Source organism: Trachurus trachurus (assembly GCF_905171665.1).
Source record: "Trachurus trachurus genome assembly, chromosome: 3".
NCBI classification, from domain to species: Eukaryota; Metazoa; Chordata; class Actinopteri; order Carangiformes; family Carangidae; genus Trachurus; species Trachurus trachurus.
Genome location: NC_139893.1, coordinates 38,235,426 through 38,256,343, shown reverse-complemented (window position 1 = coordinate 38,256,343; position 20,918 = coordinate 38,235,426). Strand labels below are relative to the sequence as shown.

At 42.1% G+C, this 20,918-nt stretch overlaps 1 protein-coding gene across 1 annotated transcript in view; it reads left to right on the top strand.

The window, feature by feature from the left end:
* Positions 1-20,918, top strand: part of adamts17 (ADAM metallopeptidase with thrombospondin type 1 motif, 17) — a gene marked incomplete at both ends in the record, with an annotated part of 178,466 nt that overhangs the window by 7,983 nt on the left and 149,565 nt on the right. The window contains one exon of the mRNA XM_083993041.1: positions 11,768-11,939. Within this exon, the coding sequence (XP_083849167.1) occupies positions 11,768-11,939 (172 nt within the window). The remainder of the gene's footprint in view (positions 1-11,767; positions 11,940-20,918) is intronic.

Genomic DNA, 20,918 nt, shown 5'->3' with positions numbered 1-20,918 from the left:
TTCATGTTTTGCACCGAAGCAGCGCTCATTTTCAGAGGGTTTAAGTTTACGTGCCTTTTCTCAATTATCTGGACTGTTTTTTTTTATTTTGCACGTTATCAGCTGATTATCTAAAAATAGAACGTTGCGACATCCGACTCATTTTGATAGAACGGGTCACATTTGACTGCATTGACCCTTCCTTCCTTCTGAACCGTCTCCAAGTCCCACCATCTTCCCGGTAGGGATGGTGTTACCCGTGTGATGAGCAGTGCCTGGTGGTTGCCAGACAGTGTTTGGAGTTCTGCCAACAAAGAGTTCTCATCCGTCAGCTCAGAGGATCATAGTATAGCCTATGGATACTAGTGTCAATGCTCAAGCAATTACGTGCAAGTTGTGCAATCAGAGTGGAGTTAAGTTCAGTCAGAAACTATACGCTGAGAGTTGTGACAGTTGTCTGTGAGGGGTGAACGATTATGATTTCCTCTATCAGTCTTTGTGACAGTGAAGCGGAGTCAGTTAATCCATTTTAGAGAATGCACCTGAACCCAGTTTGGAGTGACACAGCGATTCAGATGCTTTTTTACAGCTGATCTTTATCATAAACGGTTCGGAAGTTATAATATGTTGTTGATGTTTTGTAAAACATGTGCAAGTGCCGATGATGAGTTCGGTTTAGCGCAGATGCTACGTTCTGTTTAGCATTAATGCTACGTTCGGTTTAGCATCGATGCTATGCTAGGTTTAGCGTCTGTTCCCGTACCCTATACGGTCCCTTCTTGTCATAGAGGCACCATTCAAGAACCATCGGAAAGCAGAAAATCACACGATTCAGATACAGTTTACAGCTCATCTCTATCATAAACGGTTCAGAAGCTGTTTAATGTTTTGTAAAACACTCGTCTTTAGAGGGTTAAAACAGCAACGTTCTATTTAAAGCCATTTTTCTCACTTCTCAGTTTTTTGGTCATAATAGATTAAAATGCCCATAACTTTTGATCTGAAAGGGCTATCTCAGTTATTCAAACAGTTTTGAATGGCTAAAAACGTCTAGTTTATGGAAATATCAAAAAATGAAAATGTCAAAATCCCACCATGTGAAGGGTTTTCCGCAGTGGTCATATCATGTTCAGAGACCGACCTCACCCCCAAAGTTTGAATCTGTGTAGTCTAGTTTATTGGTTTGGATTTTTAGAAATCCTTTGGCTAGAGTCCTGTGTTATGGTGTTAATGAACTAATTTTACCTCAAGATCATTATGATCTGTTTGATTTAAGAAAAAAATCCCTTTGTTAAAGTTTGTAAGTTTGAATATTAACGTGCAACCACCAAATTCCCAAATGGGCTAATTGAGGATAAGCTGGCCATTTATTTGAAATCTAAATGGCGTTAGGCCTGGTCAGGTTTGTGAAGCCTGGAGGAAACAAAAAGTTTCTCTATATCTGCTGCTTGATTAAATTGAGCAATTTTTTGGCGCATATGTTTTCCTTTACTCTGTGTCTGTATTTGCTATATACCTTCAATAGTGTATGACTTGAAATCTGAGTGGAGGAACAGGGTGACCATGTCCTCATCCACACGTTGCAAGGGGTCACTGAATGGTTTGATGAGAATGACAATTATGTGACTCATATGCTTTGACCTTACTGAGACACTTTATATTGGTCACTCCCCCTCAGTATATCAATCGTCCAAGTGCTACAACATTTGGACACTATCCTCTCAGGAAAAACAAGCGTGTAAGTCATTGGTTCAGACCTGTGTTTATGCTTAAAAGACAAAGTCCTCTAGTGGTAACATAAATGATGTTTTGTTGTCTATTGGAGGCCAAATAGTGTTTGTGCCAAATCCTTATAAAAGATGTTTTCCTGCTGATGTGGGAGTCACTGAGTATATACAACTGTTGCATTTCATTTTGTTTGTTGGTTTTAAGGGAGGGGAATGCACTTTTTGCTGCCTGGTCATGTTAGACGAGAAATTCCAGCGTGGAGATTGGTCCAGAGTGTTTTAATCCATCAAAGTAGTCATTTTCAGTAAAAGTAATATGTATTTGTTAGAGCAGTTTTTACAGTCGGAACCAGAGACATATTGGTTCAGGGTTGTCTGACTGTACGACATATTGAGACGCATGAAACAACCAAGACAGTAATTCTAGTTAATATTTTTTTTTTAAAGGGATAGTTTAACATTTTGGCAAATTGGCCCATTGCCATAATCCCTATAGTTGTTACGAGATGGAGATGTTTTCAAGGCAAATGCAGAGACTGCTTGCCGAAAAACTGCTCCCGATGGGAACGCGCATTAGCGGTTTTGCACGAATTTACCTCGAAAACAACTCTGTCTCGTAACGTTCCGTCATTATCTCATTGTGTGGTCAATGTGCAGGTCGCAACTTGTTGAGTTGTTCGGTTGTGTATTTTATGAGTTTGATGAGGGAAACCAAGAAATTGCTCTGAGCAGCTCGCGGCTCTGCTCTGCCGTTCTAAAAATAGCTTGCCTTGCACCGACAATTAAAGGTAATGAACCTACTCCTAAAACTACAGGGATTACGGCAATGGGCCAATTTGCAATGTTGAACTATCCCTTTAACAGTTTTTGTTTTAGTTGTATGGACAATACAATTTGAGCAGATCTAAGATATTTTTTACATTAACCATAGAAATTTACATACATTAACAGAGTACAAAAGACCAAAAAAGGGCAAAAATAAGATAAAGAAAAAAGAAAAATCACATTTAGACGAGGGAAGAGTAGCCACCAGGGTCATATCTCACAACAGTCAAGTCCAAGATAAATTTGAAGTCCTCATTCCTTCAACTTGAGTCTCTTGACTTGTGCTCTCATCAGGATTATGTGAACTCTGAAACCTTGTGACCCCACCATGAGGACGACAGCAGTACAGAGGCAGCGTCATATCATCAAAGTCATGTTGTAGGTGTGCATGGTTGCTGTCCATCTTTCTCCACTGCACACCTCTATAAATAGTATCTTAAAACCATGTTTGTAAAACTTCTTCTGTGGCATCAGATAACCATAACCCCGGCAGCAGCAGCAGCAGCAGCAGCAGCAGCTGAAGCTCGGAGTAATCCCAGACTTCAACGTAAGATGAGATAGAAGTTTATGTATCTGTGAGGAGAAACTAGGACATTAAGGCAGCGGAAATACTCCAGCGGGGAATGTGACGGTCTCATTAAATACACAAATTGTAGCCAAACCTAATAATAAACAGAAAGCATGAGAAAGAGCATTAGTTGTTATATTTCGAGTCCCTCGCGGTGCTGATGTTCCACACATAGACGTGATTTCTTGCTTGAGTCGCTGTAACACTGATGAGATGAAATCAAACTCCTCCAGCTGAGGATGGAGGGATTTTAAATCAGATCCCTCCAACCGCATGGGCTGTGATATACCTCTCTCTCCGCAGCTGATGCCTATGAATAGTATCATATCCACATATTTTGTGGAGAATTAGCAATGCTTTAATTCATCCTCTGGGCCACATAATGCAGGCTAACAGAATTTGTCAGCCCTGAGGCTCTGAGCGTCTGCAGAAAACTTTGCTGCCCTATTTTTATGACTGGGGCTCCCGCTCCGGTCCTGTCAGAGCAGGCCTGTTCCTGGTGGCTGCACCACAACGTCTGCACGTGCATTCGCTTGTCTTTGTTGTTCCTCAAGACCTCACAGACTGCTGCTGGAAGGAGTGCAGAACGGTATTTTAACTGTTGGCACTTGACTTCATAGTTTGACATCAGAGCTGATTTGATAGATAGGCTACATCATCCTCTTTGGAGAGTGTCCCCATTCCAGGAACAAGAGATTTTCTTAAAGGGATAGTTCACCCAAAATTGAAATTTCTCACCCTCATGTGGACTAAGGGCTGGGAGAAGTTTCAGAGTCCTCCGTGGCTTCTCTGAGTTACAGGGGGTCTCGGCATATGACGGTTGCAAATGGATTGCAAATGGATACCAACTGTCTTCGTAACAAAAAGACACACCAAAAAACATCCAAATACCTCCATGCTGCTCATATGTAATGTCCGTCTTGTATTGAAGCCCCGAAATGCAAAATTGTTCCAAAAAAAATTAAATAAGTCTATATTTCAAGCTTGTTTTGTAGCGGAAGCTCCTCTTCCCGGTTTGTCAAATTTGGATGAACCAGGGTCTGTCCTCTTCCCAGTTCGTCCAAATTTGACGAACCGGGAAGAGGAGCTTCAAGAAGCTTCCGCTACAAAACAAGCTTGAAATATAGACTTATTTATTTCGCATTTCGGGGCTTCAATACAAGACAGACATTACATACGAGCAGCATGGAGGTATGTGGATGTTTTTTGGTGTGTCTTTTTGTTACAAAGACAGTTGGTATCCATTTGCAACCGTTATATGGACATGCACTGCTACGCCGAGACCCCCTGTAACTCAGAGAAGCCACGGAGGACTCTGAAACTTCTCCCAGCCCTTAGTCCACATGAGGGGGAGTAGATAATGAGTGAAATTTCAATTTCGGGTGAACTATCCCTTTAATAAGTGAACTGTACTTCCTCTAATGAACGACTTAGGTTACATAACTTTGGGTTCATATGATGGTTTAGATGTAACATGTTGCTTTGGACCCAGAAGCAGACACCGATCAGACATAACATCATCACCACCTGTCTAATATAAGTGTTGGTCCCTTTTGCTGCCAAATACACAACTGCTCTGCTCTGCTCTGCACTGTGTGTTCTGACAGCTTTCTATCAGAACCATGAACTTGTTCAGCAGTCTGATCAACAGTAGCTGGTCTGGTCCGCTAGTTCTCCCTAGACCAACTTTTGATAGATCCTGACCACTGCAGCTTTTTCATAGAGACGTTCAGACACCATTTTATTGATACCGATTACAATACTTGTGCTATGGGTTTAAGTTACCATGGTAACATGGTAATCAGTGACACCACCAATGACCAGCAGCACCAGACGACAACAAAAAACAGGGAAACATGGCTCATAATCTGTGGTAAAACGTCCTGTAACTATATTGCAAGCTGTTTTTTGAACGGCGGAGCAGAGCCGCGAGCTGCTTAGAGCTACGCTACGGAGGCTCATGGAATTTCTTAGTTTCTCTAAATCCAACAACTCCAAAACTCTCTGGTGGACAAGTTGTGACCTGCACATTCACCACGCTATGAGATAATAATGGAACGTTACGAGACAGAGTTGTTTTAGAGGTAAATGCAGAGACTGCTTGATGAAAAACTGCCCCCGACGGGAACATGCATCAGCGGTTTTGCATGAATTTACTTTGAAAACAACTCGTAACATTCCGTTAATTCTCTCATAGCGTGGAGTGTAATCACATCCTTTGCTGTTAGAAGATTTTGTTTTATATTATTGCAAATGCAGTAAACTGTTCAGCCCTACATGGTCATTATATCATTGCTCATCACATGCAGTGTAAGTGCATAGGTACATAAAAGCTGTAATTTGCTCTCTCTGCTTTTAGTGAAAGTTTGCAGGCTTCAGCATCTTGTAGTGAGACTAATTTCTCCCACTGATGCCTGTCTTTTCTTTTTTAGGGGTTCAATTTTGTGCCTGGTGCTAGTAGCCATTGTCTGCTGTGTGCGTGAACATGCAACAGCCTTCCCTCTTGTAACAATGTTCTTTAAGAGCAGGGTTTTCCACATGGAAAAAACCTATAGGTTTTAATATAGGTTTGAATATATGTGACATACATAAAACTGTCTGTTTTCATATATACGCATATATGCTAATATATATGGTACATATATGGTGCATCTATGCAGCATATATGCACAGATAAACTGCATATAGGTTTCATATATGTGCATATATCCTCATGAGGATATATAGGATATATATATGCACATATATGAAATCTATATGCAGTTTATCTATGCATATATGCTGCATAGATGCACCATATAGCATATAGCATATATTCGTATATATGAAAACGGCCAATTTGACAAAGTCACATATATTCAAACCTATATTAAAACCTATAGATTTTGTCCGTGTGTGTTGTTCCGTGGTGGGCAGGATCGGGGTTGTATGGAGCAGTTTGAGCTGCAGCAGCCACTGGAGGAGATTTGTTGAGACAGCAGGTGTGGAGCATGAGGAAGAGCCCACACCACCCTCCAGTTTGTTTGCCCTACTTTTATAAGTTTCTCCTGTTTACAACAGGAAAGGGGGTTTGACAGCCACAGCATGGATGATTGATGTGATGACTTGTAAACATTGTAATTGTGTCGAACAGATGAGGCAGCCAAACTGTACTGTTGTGTAACATAATTACAGAGTCATCTGTTTCCACAGAACCTTCATTTATAAGGTTTCAAGTGTTTTATGTTGTGGAGTGGAGGTGTGTACGACTGCTCGCCAGGCTCCTCTGACTTCCTGCGCATTGCAGGGATTTTCCAAGGAAGTGCTTTCAGACAGTGATTGTTGAGATTCTGAGAAGCAGAAAAATATGTGAGTGTGGAGTTTGTCACAATGCAGAAAAATGGGCCACTGGAAGATTTCCTCACTGTGTGTGTGTTGGACTTTGACAGTGAAGCAGGTTATAAACACCACAAACATCCTAGATGTTCTGATTTAAAACACCTGTGTGTCAGCCTGTCTTCAGAGTTTGTCATGGTGATTTCACCTACTTATGCCAGGGTTACACTACATGATTTTTTAAATGTCAGATCAGACATTGCTGTGAATTCTTGCAGTGTCTTCTGTCATGAGAGTGACCAACACACAAGTTTCACCCCAACCAGAATCCCGACCTGTCATCGTTAGGGCTGCCCCCGACCAAAGATTTTCTTGGTCGACCAATAGTCGTCATTTATGATGATTAGTCGACTAATCAAAAAATAAGCCTGTCATATACAGTACAGTCATATTGATTTGGACTTGTGCCAGCCCTTTTATAAAATGGTCAGTGCAATGTGCCAGCGCTTTGGGGCATTTTGAGTAATATTTCAAGACCCAGAGAATATTTTGTACTATGACTCTGAAAACACCAAACAGCTCAAAGGAAAGAGGAGACTCTCTATTTAACTAGGAAAAAAACATTTGTTTGTACCTTGTTCCATTCTTGATATATCTTAAGTTGAATAGAGCCTGGTTGCACCAAAAAGACCACTTTTTTTCTAGAAAGCTGAGAAAATGCATTTTTGTGAAAGAGAGTCTCTCAAGAAAAACAGTGATTTATCTGTTTTAATTTTGGCTTTAAAAACATGTAAGACATCTGAAAATTTCATTTCACATGTTTTTCCACCCCCCCCCCAAAAAAAACAACAACAACAAAAAAACAACTAATATACAACAAGTATGAGCAGTTGCTGCCCCCTCACCCTCTCCTTTTTTTTCTTCCTGTGACCAAGTCACCAATGAAATGTTGGTCAACTAATGACTTTTTCGTTGACTAATGCTTGGTCGACTATTTGGGGGCGGCCTTAGTTGTCGTCACGACCATGTGCGAGTTAAGAGGTCGTCGGGGAGGCGGAACAATGGCTGTCAAACATGGCTACAGAGGAATGTCGTAGGATATGTCACACTGGGCGAAAAATGTAGAAAAAATTCTGACAAGTCCAGGGGCATACCAGACGCCAGATCGCTGAACTTTGTTGTACTACATGAGGTAAAGACACATATCCCCGACCCTCAACGACAGTGAACGTTGGTCTGCGACGTGAGTTAAACCAAGCAGGGCATAGTAAAGCAGAGTAAATAGTTGATAAACAGCAGAGATATCAGAGGAGTCCCTGATTAATGAATTGGTCTCAGCTGTGGCTCTGGCCTGAGGCTCAGAGGTTGCTGTGGTAACTTGAGGTGTTACCACGACGAAAGGCAGATCCCAGGTAGAGGCAGGCGATAATGGTGAGAAAGAGTTAGATTTTCTGCCTCGGTGCTGGTCTTACTTTTAGGTTTACTGTGACAAAATGATTGATGAACATGTTGATATGATTTTGGTGTTTCTAGAAATATTTAAGAAACCCGTGTGAGCTAAAAGAAAGAGGCACAATAAATATCCCCAGGTAAGTCATAATTATGAGATAAAAGTCTAAATTATGAGATTAAAAAATTTCAATCATGAAACACATTAAGTTGTATTGGAGTTAATGGGTAGCTGGATGGGACTGGCCTCACTAGAGGCTCATAGTTCTGTGGTTCTGTCAGCTTTGAGGGCTTTAGGGCAGTCTGCTGCTTCTTCTTCTCACCAACTCTCAAAAATTTATAGGGTTGACCCCAAAAAATCGAAGCTTCGTTCGTTGCCATGGTAATCGATCATGAAGTCCGTGATTGATTTTTTTTTTCTTCCTTTTTTCCTTTTTGACACTGGTTCTCATCGGCAATTGTTACATTAAAGCTGTACAGAAAAGAAAATTGAATTTAAGCCCACACTGGGTCATAAAATTAGTGTAATAACTCATCTATCAGACGTTGTAGGCCAAACTTTGTGCAAAATTCTATTTTTGATTAAATCCAGGATGAAAGTGTGGTATTTTCTTTTCACATTGGATAATGCAGGTGCACGGATTATACGTCAGCCTGCACACGATTCATCAGCCACTAATATTGGATCCATCATCCGTCAATCAAACATCTGAGACAACACACACACACACGGAGCTCGGTCTCGCCCCAAGCTTTGAATATCCCGCCCGCTAGATAACGACCAATCAAATTCGTTTTCCTTACTCGGGTAAACTCGTGTTGCAGCTCGTGACAACTCGGCTCGACAAACAGGACAAACGGCCATTTCTGTACACCTTTAAAATGAGTAGGCTACTTGGCATCCTGGAAACCTGCCTGGTTTTGGAGATATGCAGTGTTTGTTTGCCATTACTTTCTTGCAATACAAGACACACTGATAACCTTCATCCTTCCTTTTACCATCACTTTGGAACTCTCATCTTCATATAGCAAAAATATCATTGTCATCTCTGATTAATTTCAAATCCAGACTAAATGACTATGTGATATATCAGGACTTCCAATAGTTTCTTGAATTGTTCTTGAATCTTTGTGTATTTTTCAGGGAGGTTTTTTTGTAGAAGCTTATATAGGGTTTTTAACCACTTACTGTTCTTGTTTCTGTTTTTGTAACTGTCCTAGATTTTTATGGTGCAAATAAATAAAACTAAACTAAACCAACACACACACACACACACTGTAGTACATTTGTTAGAGACTGAGATGTTTTCAGCTGACAGAAAGATTCACAGTCTGATCCTCGTCCTTCCCACGCACCCAAAGTAACCGTCATAAACTGACACAAACGGACAGGAACCATTTAGTCGTAGACGGCCTCTTAATGAGCTCTGGATCGTGACATGTCCATGTGCCGTCCCTCACACACACGAATGGAGTGTGTCTCTACGCACATATCAAAAGACTGACGCACACACTGAAGCATGAGATTGCAGCGTTCTTACATGAAACACAGCGTTGGTGATATGAGGTCTGGTGTTGTGCGACTGCTGATGTTCGGTTCACGGCTCATATTTTTCATTCTATTCTTTCCTGCTGTGAGTTTGCACAGCACGGTGCTGCACAGTGTAAGCTGCTATTCAACTATGTCGTGCTCTGCTCAGCTGTGATGTGAACCTGCGCAAGTGTTTCACTCATGTGCCAGAGGGATTTTTCTCAGAAAACACACCAACCAGACTCTGTTACTTCACACACACTCACACACGCTCACTGGAGGATTCTGCGCTCCTTACCTGTGCCTTGACATTTGCAGTGCACCGCAATGTCCTGTATCAGTGATCCTCACTATTTTTTTCACAAGAGCCACATTGGCAGTGCAAAATCAAGGGGAGAGCCACTTTTGCGACAACATACTAAGTCACCTTTGCAAATGTGCATTTCTACATATAAACTGGACATCCCACAAAAAAAGAAATGACACAAACAATACATTTTCATTTAAGACCATATTTACCTTAATACTGGGATGAGCGGAAGCTGGGCATGCATGTCCTTGACTTTCTTAAAGGGATAGTAGCATTTTTTTAAAAGTGGGGTTGTATGATCTACAAATAGCCCCTAAGTACTTTAATTGCAGTAGAAGACTCTCTGCACTCCTCCCGTTAGCAACGCCAGCCCATAGCCCTGCCCAGAGATTTACAACATACAGTGTTGTGAACAGACCCAAAGAAACGGCCTATTTTCACGGCCTAAAAGAGGTTTTACCTGAAAAAAAAATACACAGTTCCATTGTTCGCTATAATATAATTTTTTCCAGCCCTTCAAAGTGCAGGAAAAACGCAGTTTTTATTTGGACCTAACCACCTGCTGATCGGCGGGCGCGGAGGGATACGTGAGTTGGTTAGGTCCAAATAAAAACTGCGTTTTTCCTGCACTTTGAATGGCTGGAAAAAACGGGAGGAGTGCAGAGAGTCTTCTACTGCAATTAAAGTATTTAGGAGCTATTTGTAGATCATACAACCCCACTTAAAAAAAAAATGCTACTATCTCTTTAATGTGTATTTGTAGTTTGTTGTTGCAATTGTTGCACAGTGAGGGTTTGTTAGGGTTCATGCCATGCAGAACAAATAAAAGTTTGTCTGTCCACTTGTCTTGAAATTTTCTGTGCTCATCTTGTATGCTTCCTATATTACACCTGCCGTTTGCCTGCTCGTCCCCTCTCTGGTGTCTTCGTGCTGATTTTTGTTTGCTGCTTCCTCAGACTCATTTTCCTCATCCTCATCCTCATCCACTATTCGTTACAACACTGTGTGTTAGGGATGTGAGGATTACAAATTTTCTTGGTACGATTATTGTCAAAGAAATAATCACGGTATTGCGATTATCACGATTATTATGCCTTAATTAATATAATTTCACAACACTATGAATGTGTAAAATCAAATATAGTCAAAATATAATTACATTACTCATTGTTTACACAAAATATTTAAAGTATCTAATAATATAAGACCAATTATTAACCCCCCAGGGGAAGCATTTGAAATATTCAGGTCATAAATTATCATCTATACCAAATATTTACATTTATTTTAATCGTTTTTTGATTTATTTGGTTTTTTTTTTAAATACAAATGACACGCTAACATTTAAATTCCTACCAATTCAATGTTACGTTAGTTAAATGGACCAGTATCTGAGCATTTACCTTTATTTTGGTACACATCTGCCGATATAGTTCTGACATAATCTTTTTTGGGAAGTGACGGTATTTAGGAACCTTTACGATAAATTAATTGCGGCGTTTAATACCGCGATTAATTGTGAAAACAAGTAATCGTGACATCTCTACTGTGTCTGTCTGGTTTTTGAGCTGGTTTCTGTTCCTTTTCTTGTTAAAAACGGTCCATTACGCTGGCTAGTGGAGCTAACGTAGCCTGTCTGCAGACGTGCGCTGCGGTCAAGTGTTGTAAACAATGCCACATGGCTTGCGGGCTGCGTTGCCAGGTTTGACAATGCCCCCTTTAGGGATGACCATTAAGGCTTAAAATACTTCCTTTCACCTTCATTATTTGGGTGAAGGGAGAAGTATAATTCGGATTTTTGCGTTTTTGTAGTCCAGTCTTCTGAGTCTTGTATGTTTATGTAGCATATTTGAAAAAATGTATTGGCTGTGTTACCACATAGGAAGCTAGTACCATGCGAGCCACCAATTACAGCTTGACGAGCCGCGCAATGAGTAACACTGTCCTACATGAACATATATGGTGCTAATCGCAGAGCTGATAAAGATGGGAATAAAATGAATGTCCTGCTCTCAGACCAGTCGCTTGTCACAGTTTCCACTTGTCTCTGTTTGTGTGCACAGACGGGCCTGGTCCAGATGGGGGAGGACAGCCTGTTCATCCAGCCGCTGGGTGAGAACGACCCGTCACAGTCCTTCTCCGGACTCAAACACCAGCTGTCGCGACGCAGACGCTCCGCCAAGACCGGCTCCGCTCCAGATGCTGACCAGCCCAGCTACTGTGGCACCGTGCAGGGTGAGTGATGTTGTGATACCAGCGGGGGCCAGCGAGGGCCACACCTAAACATAAAAGCACTGCAACACAACAGTCAAGAAAAGGTGCCAAGATTAAAAACAACCAGACAAATAAGAAGTAGGATGAAAATCATGTAGTAGTTGTGGTAATGTGGGGGTGTGGGGGGTTAGGGTTGGGTCAGCACAAATTGAAGTTGCACAGCAGATGCAATATTTATTGAGAGTACAGATGTCTTTTGCCGATATCTGGTATGCTGATGCTGTCCAACACTTAATTTCCGATTCCGATAACAACCGATATGCAGGCCCCCCCCCCCCCAAAAAAAAAAAAAACCCAATTAATAACATATCTCCTGTCTGGAATTAACACATTACTGCATGCTTACTTTAAAGGAGACATATTCTGCCCCTTTTTCCACAAATTAAAATAGTTCCCAGGAGTCTTAAAGACATGTCTGTGACATGCTTTGGTCAAAATCCCCCAAGGATCAAACATCACAGCTCTTCTCATCCTCTCTAAACAGCCCTGTTCAGAACGGCTGCTTTCAGTGTCTGTCCCTTTAAATGCAAATGAACCACTGCTTGCCCCGCCCCTTCTACTGGTACCAGGTAGGGGTGGGGTTATGCAAATTTGAAAGCTAGTTACATCACTGGAAGACAACTGAGGGAACAGCTCATAAAACCACATGGATTACAACCTAGGGAGTCTGAACATTACTGATTTTTTTTGTCAATTCTCACATTTTGGGGCCAGAAGGCAAGACAAACACCTAAATATATGTTAAAGAGCCTTCAAAAAGTGATATTTCCATAATATGTACCCTTTTAATTGTGATGATGATGATGATGTTTATTTGTTTATAGACACACACAAGCACACTAACACACACAAAGAGCTCTGACTGACATACCATCGGCCACTGCGTGCGGTGTGCCTTGTACGCTGATCGACTTGAATGGGGTTGCAACGCAGTGCGCAATGGCGACGAACGGAGCGGAGACAGATTACGTGGAAATTGGATGAGTGGTGTGTGAACAGTCAAACATCGGACGCAATCATTTAACAGCTGTGTAGTTCGGTTGCGGCACCATGGCCGTGTGTGTTTGTTTACAACAGAACCTATTATTGTGCCACTGAAACAGCGGCAATAATTAAAGGGATAGTTCACCCAAAATTGAAATGTCACTCGTTATCTACTCCCCCTCATGTGGACTAAGGGCTGGGAGAAGTTTCAGAGTCCTCCGTGGCTTCTCTGAGTTACAGGGGGTCTCGGCGTAGCAGTGCATGTCCATGTAACGGTTGCAAATGGATACCAACTGTCTTCCTAACAAAAAGACACACCAAAAAACATCCAAATACCTCCATGCTGCTCGTATGTAATGTCAGTCTTATATTGAAGCCCTGAAATGCAAAATTGTCCCGAAAATTTTTTAATGAGTCTATATTTCAAGCTTGTTTTGTAGCGGAAGCTTCTCGAAGCTCCTCTTCCCGGTTCGTCAAATTTGGACGAACTGGGAAGAGGACAGACCCTGGTTCGTCCAAATTTGACGGACTGGGAAGAGGAGCTTCCGCTACAAACAAGCAATTGACTTATTTAATTTTTTTTGGGACAATTTCGCATTTCGGGGCTTCAATACAAGACGGACATTACATACGAGCAGCATGGAGGTATTTTGGATGTTTTTTGGTGTGTCTTTTTGTTACGAAGACAGTTGGTATCCATTTGCAACCGTTATGCACTGCTACACCGAGACCCCCTGTAACTCAGAGAAGGCACAGAGGACTCTGAAACTTCTCCCAGCCCTTAGTCCACATGAGGGTGAGTAGATAATGAGTGAAATTTCAATTTTGGGTGAACTATCCCTTTAAGTAGTGAACTAAGTAGCAATGGCCCACCGTTACTTAATTAGCTACAAAATCAAGGCATTCTATTGTCGGGTTTTCATTATCGGCAGAAAAAACTATAAGGATATGGACAGATATTACATTCTTATGCTAATGTTGGGCCGATATTATTGGTGGGCCGATATTATCGGATATTCCTAATTGAGAGATTTCTAAATGATGGGAGAGAGCCCTCATTGAACGTCTCACAAGTGCCCATCCCTGTTACAGTGTGTCCAGAAGCACTGAGGTTTCTGAATCAGACTGTATGATATTGGTTGGACAGAGCTGTGATGATCTGTCTGAAGTGAAGTAGAGTCACTCATGGCTGCTCTTACTTCACAGTTGGCCCTCACTCTCACAGGCCACAAACCTTGTTAACTCAAAATCTTTCCAAGAATTTCTGTCTTATTTTTTGTCAAAATGTCAAATTTCTAGTCAAAACGAATCTCTTTCCACGTAAAATAAGACTCATCACCTAAAAATTTACTTGTTTTTAGATCATTTTCAGTTGTTTCAAACACATTTTCACTTGAAATAAGTAGAAAAATCTGCCAGTGAAAGCAGGTTTTTCGTGCTCGTAATAAGGAAGAAAAACTTACTCCACTGTCAGATTTTTCTACTTATTTCAAGTGAAACATGCTTGAAAGAAGTAAAAAGTGTCTAAAAACAAGCTACTTTTTATGTCATTAGTCTTATTTTAAGTAGAATGAGATTTGTTTTGACTAGAAATTACATTTTGACTAGAAATAAGACAGATATTCTTAAGATAAGATATTTGAGTTTTTGCAGTGTAGTACGGAAAACAGTGTGAACATCAGAGTTCACTCCAGCTTGGTATGACTGGACTGTACATGTTCCCTGTTCCACGATTATCACCGATACAGCCACTTTCAGTTTGACCCTGCAGTTAAAAGGGAAACTATGCAAGTCCGGTCACTTTTCCTCTGTTTTGCTAACCCTCCTCCCGGCCATGTGCATTTGTTTTCAACAAAGTTGTGATGTAGATATTTGTGTAGTTTTATCTGTCATAAACAAGAGGTTACAGGTTACGGGGCGCGTTTGTATCATGGTGCCACAGAGACGAGAGCTGGGACACCAGGTCGGATGTTCTGATGTTGTAAGGTTGGTTTCCAGCCAAGAGACGCTAGGTGGAAGGTAGAGAGCCTCCATTCTCCCTGTAACAAGTTACAAGTCATTTATTAAACCATCACAATTACTCCAAAGCTGTTAAATTGAGGGACACATTTTACATAGTTAAGGTAAAAATCCCACATACGTAGTTCCTCTTTAAGCAAGTAAAGCTGCTATGAAAAGTGATTTACATCTACGGAGAGTGGGCTATAGTGTCTGAGCCTTCACTCTGAGACACTTGGTGGGTGATTTATTTTAAACAAGTGTCATCCCAAGCTTATTATAGCTGCAGTGGGTTCACCAGCACTGCACTGGACAGGTGACAGGTGTGTGTGGAAGACAGCATAGCATGGAGAATAGAAAATATGGAGATACAGCAGGCAAACCTTGTGCTGCTGTTGCTGCTGGGCCCTTATGTCACAGATGTGTTAGACATGTCATTGTTTTAATGTTTCAGACCAAAAACTCACCTGATGAGCTAAAAAACCTGAAAATGCATTGAAATAAATGAGATGTGTCCCAGTGATGCTGCTGCTGTTGTGTAATGCTGCATAAATTCCATCTGTGATGAACTGATGCAGATCTCTTTGTTTCCATCCTGACAACTCAATTGAACTTCTCTAAATCCTGATTTTACAAACAGATTTTCTTGCTTGTTACACTCCCTCTTATACTTTTACAAGTAGTGCTTTGCAGATACGAGAGGGATTTTTTATGCCTGGATCTTTTTCTGGCGGAGGAACGGCTTCATACATATGGGTCAGATTACAGAGGACGGGATTCGTGTGATTTTTCAGAATCTAGGGAATGTTCCTTACGCTCACCTCAAAAACCCTGGAACATTTTCCAAATCCCTCTGCAGTGATGTGCTCGCAGCGAGCTGTGTGAATGAACTACTGTCTGCCTCTCTCCACCCTCCCAGCTGAAATGGGCCAGTTGAACATCCCAGGGAAGCAATGCTAATAAATCATTGGTTTTCGCAGCGGCGTTTACTGCGATCTGCCTCACTTTGATGTTCATTCAGCTCCAGTGTGTTGCAAGAGAGACTGTGTGGAATGCAGATGTTTCCTTATTTAATGTGCATCTCTTGTTGGAACCTGCTGACCCTCTCGCTGTTAACGCTATCAAACACACAGCGCGGCCCGCTCTCTGCTCTTTTACATTAATAATGTTCATATTTTCCAAACCCTCTATGTCCCTGCGCCACGATTATCGATTTTTGTCATCAGAGGAATTCATGGTCGTGATTTCTTTTTTTAATAGTGAAAAAAAAAAAGCTGGTCTCCTGATTTTTGAATGACAGCTGTTTTTTTTTTTTAGTGTTAGTTCCTAAACATAGGAACCAGTCAAAACGCACTAATGACCAGCCTGGGAAGTCATGGAAAAGTTTAATTAGTTGCAGACTGGAGTTATAGTTATCCAAACATTTCTGTGAGCAGAGCACTGTTCTGGAGGCAGAATCAACGAGCAAAGCCAAAAAACCACATCACGCAGCCAGGAGCTTGAATTAAGAGTCTGCTGTAGGTTCAACTCGCTCCTCCAGTAGATGTGCTTTGGTTCTACAGGAATATTAAAGGGATAGTTCACCCAAAATTGAAATTTAACTCATTATCTACTCACCCTCATGTGGACTAAGGGCGGGGAGAAGTTTCAGAGTCCTCCGTGGCTTCTCTGAGTTACAGGGGGTCTCGGCGTAGCAGTGCATGTCCATATAACGGTTGCAAATGGATACCAACTGTCTTCGTAACAAAAAGACACACCAAAAAACATCCAAATACCTCCATGCTGCTGGTATGTAATGTCCGTCTTGTATTGAAGCCCCGAAATGCAAAATTGGACGGACCAGGAACGGAGCAGGAAGAGGAGCTTCTGTTACAAACGAGCTTGAAATATAGACTTTTTTTTTTTTCGGAACAATTTCGCATTTTGGGGAGACTGGCCCAAAAAATTAAATAAGTCTATTTTTCAAGCTTTTTGAAAAGTTTGTAGCTCCTCTTCCCGGTTCGTCAAATTTGGACGAACCAGGGTCTGTCCTCTTCCCAGTTGGTCCAAATTTGACGAACCGGGAAGAGGAGCTTCGAGAAGCTTCCGCTACAAAACAAGCTTGAAATATAGACTCATTTAATTTTTTTCGGGACAATTTCGCATTTCGGGGCTTCAATACAAGACGGACATTACATACGAGCAGCATGGAGGTATTTGGATGTTTTTTGGTGTGTCTTTTTGTTACGAAGACAGTTGGTATCCATTTGCAACCGTTATATGAACATGCACTGCTACGCCGAGACCCCCTGTAACTCAGAAAAGCCACGGAGGACTCTGAAACTTCTCCCAGCCCTTAGTCCACATGAGGGGGAGTAGATAATGAGTGAAATTTCAATCTTGGGTGAACTATCCCTTTAAATGAAAAAGGCACAAACATGTTGTTCATAGGTTAATCTACTGTACATAACTAATCACTGTTCATAATCTAATCCTGTTTGCACTGACATCACTTTCACATGTGACGTCGGCCCTGACAGGCTCATGAAGCTCACGTGACTGAAGGTGAAGGTGCAACACAGGGAACGTGACGAAGCTGAGACATGTTGAAGTGATGGTTGTTTGTATGAAGCTTCAGCACCCCGGTCAGACGGTGGCTGTAGGGAGCAGCTCCGAGTGTGAACGTGTCAGCAGGATGCAGCTTCAGATGTGTCTCTGTTCTTCAGCAGATGTTTGGACGTTGTGTCAACATCAGTATCTGTGATGTGGTAAACTGACTTGAGGCAACACACACTGTCTGATAAGCAGTGTTGGAAATATTATTATTTTTTCACCAGCCACTGTATCTGTGTTGGATTTTAAATCCAACCAGCCAATCAAATGACTCACTAGCCACTGCAGCTGTACTTTTGTTTAGTGTGTTTATTGGTTGTCTAAAAAAAACAGCAATACAATAACTCTTATGTATATCCATTTTTAATTGTCTGTATCAGTTCATTAAAAATTTTTTTTTTTAACCAAGGTTCAGTTTTAAAGGGATAGTTCAACATTTTGGCAAATTGGCCCATTGCCATAATCGCTATAGTCATAGCAGTAGGTTCGTTACCTTTATTTGTCGGTGCAAGCTGTTTTTAGAACGGTGGAGCGGAGCAGCAGGCTGCTCAGAGCTACACTATGGAGGCTAAAGGAATTTCTTGGTTTCCCTCATCAAACTCATGAAATACACAATTCAACAACTCCAAAACGCTCTGGTGGACAAGTTGTGACCTGCGCATTCACCACGCTATGAGATAATAACAGAACATTACGAAACAGAGCCGCTTTCGAGGTGAATACAGGGTAAATGCAGAGTCTGCTGGCTGAAAAACTGTCCCTTAACGCAACTCGCATCAGCGATTTTGCATGAATTTACCTCTAAAACAACTCTGTCTGGTAACGTTCTGTTATTATCTCATAGCGTGGTGAATGTGCAGGTCACAACTTGTCCACCAGAGCGTTTTGGAGTTGTTGAATTGTGTATTTGATGAGTTTGATGAAGGAAACCAAGAAATTCCATGAGCCTCTGCTCAACTCTGAGCAGCTCACGGCTCTGCTCCGCCGATTTAAAAATAGCTTGCACCGACAATTAAAGGTAACAAACCTACTGCTATGACTGTAGGGATTATGGCAATGGGCCAATTTGCCAAAATGTTGAACTATCCTTTAATGATGTGTGAAAACCTGCTCACGTCCTGCAATCAGTACTGCACTGCTGTAGATTTATTTGTTTTTATAGTATTTTTTCAGGCTGTATTCTGACAGGACGGCTAGAGAGAGACAGGAAATGGGGCGACAGAGAGGGGGAGCGACATGCAGCAAAGGGCCGCCGGGTGGATTCAAACCCAGGGCTGCTGCAGTGAGGACTATAGCCTCTGTTTATGGGGCGCCTGCTATACCGAGCGAGCTATACGACCTCCCTGTAGATTTATTTTGAAGTCATAACCAGCTGAGCTGTTTTCCTTCAGGACAGTGTGTGATTGCAGCTCTTTACACTGACACAGTCGTTCCTTCCCTGATGCATATCACCTCCTTGTGACATTTAAACACTTCACGGTGCTTGGTAGCCTCCAACTTCAAATGTTTGTGTGTGCACAATAAAGCTACTGGCCTTGCTGCTGGACAAAGCATGCTGAGCAAAACACTGACTGGCTGCTCTCATCAAAAACTAGCCAGTCACGTAACTTACCACTGTTGGCCCTTCTCCACTTTACATTAAAAAACACCATTTACTTTATGTTCACGTACTGGCTCCTCCTGAGAGAGCTTGCTGACATCTACCATATGATTTACGCCGGCAATGTAACGTCACATTTCCCCTCAGTGCATGTGAAGATGATACACAAGATGGTCAGAGAGGATGAGTCCCTCTCAGCTAAGTCTGAAGTGGACCTTAGACACTTCCACCACCACAATGGTGTCGCCATCCACCACAGTGCTGTCTCTCCACCCACATTGATCGCTGCAACCATAGAGTTGCAGGTTACAAGCGGGCAGCTACCTTGGACTGCTGGACCCATAATGCCTCCATCTCTGGTTGACATACTCACACAGGAGGCAGATAGCGAAGAAGAGGAAGAACAACAAGATGAGACCATTGAAGCAGAGACTTTTGATGATAAAGAGGAATACTAAAATCAAGCTTCTTCTGCAAGAGGAATTATGTATGGGACATGTCCTTGGTTCCTACAGTAGTTTATGTTTGCAATTTTTCTTCCTCCTATACCATTAGTTATTGCATTTCATACATGAGCTCTTGAGGATATTATTGTGTTAAGTTACTGTGTGTTTAGAGTAATGACTGTTCAGGGGAAGGAACTGTTCATGATTTGTCCTGGACCTGATGGACCTGTACCTGCTCGGAGAGGGCAGCATGCTGAACAGGTGATGGTTTGGATGGAAGTGATCACTGAGAATTTCTGTAGCTCTGGAGAGGCAGCGGGAGCTAGCAATATAGTCTAAGGAGGGAAGTGGACAGCTGATCACTTCTTCTGCATACCTTATCACTCTCTGCAGTATCTTCCTGTCAGTCACAGTGCAGTCAGCATACCATACAGATGGCATGGCATACACCAGCAAACTCAATTGAGATGAGAAGGTCTTCCTGCAGTTTGTTCCATCTCAAGACCCTCGGAGGGGGAGACGTTGCTGGGCTTTCTGGACGAGGACAGTTACGTCAGCTGACCACGATAGATCCTCTGAGATATGGATCCCTACAAACTTAAAGGTGGAAACCCTTTCCGCAAGGTCAGGAGGGGGGGTCAGTCTTGTGCCTCCAAAAGTCAGGATGGAAGAGCTTGTCACCAACTTTAACAGACTGTGGATGGTTAGAAAGAAAATTCTTAATCCAAGCACAGGTGGTAGGAGGGAGGTTTAGTGTGACCAGCTTGTCTGGTATGATGGTATTGAATGCCGAGCTGTAGTCTAAAAGCATCCTAACTTTCCCTGAAAATGGAGTAAGTGTGGAGGATGCCACCCTATTCCAGCTGAGATGAAGATGTGCTTTTGTGGTTGCCATGCTAGGGTTAGGGTTAGTAAAGGTTAAAGGCCTGGAAGTGGAGATGAACTGGGTCCTTTCTGCCGTCAATTATCAAGGGAACTGTCAACTCTCTGCCCATCAAGAGTGATGAGCCGGAGATATTGGAGTCAGAAAGTAGATTGTTTCAAAATCATAACAATTGTGTACATCCCACCAACGGCTGCTGCTCAAGGTCAATGCAAAGTTTTCCATGCAGTCGTTGCTAGGATACAGGCCAAACATCCTGAGGCACTGACCTCAATGACGTTTTCCTGATGGACTCACTGGGGGATGTGGTGGAGAGATGCACACTGAAGATGGAGGAGGCCATTCTGAATAACTTGGATCATCCTCTTCATGACACCTTGATGGACCAGGAAAGCAGTGGTGGTGGACGGCTCCTCTCTCTTCGCTGCAGGACGAAG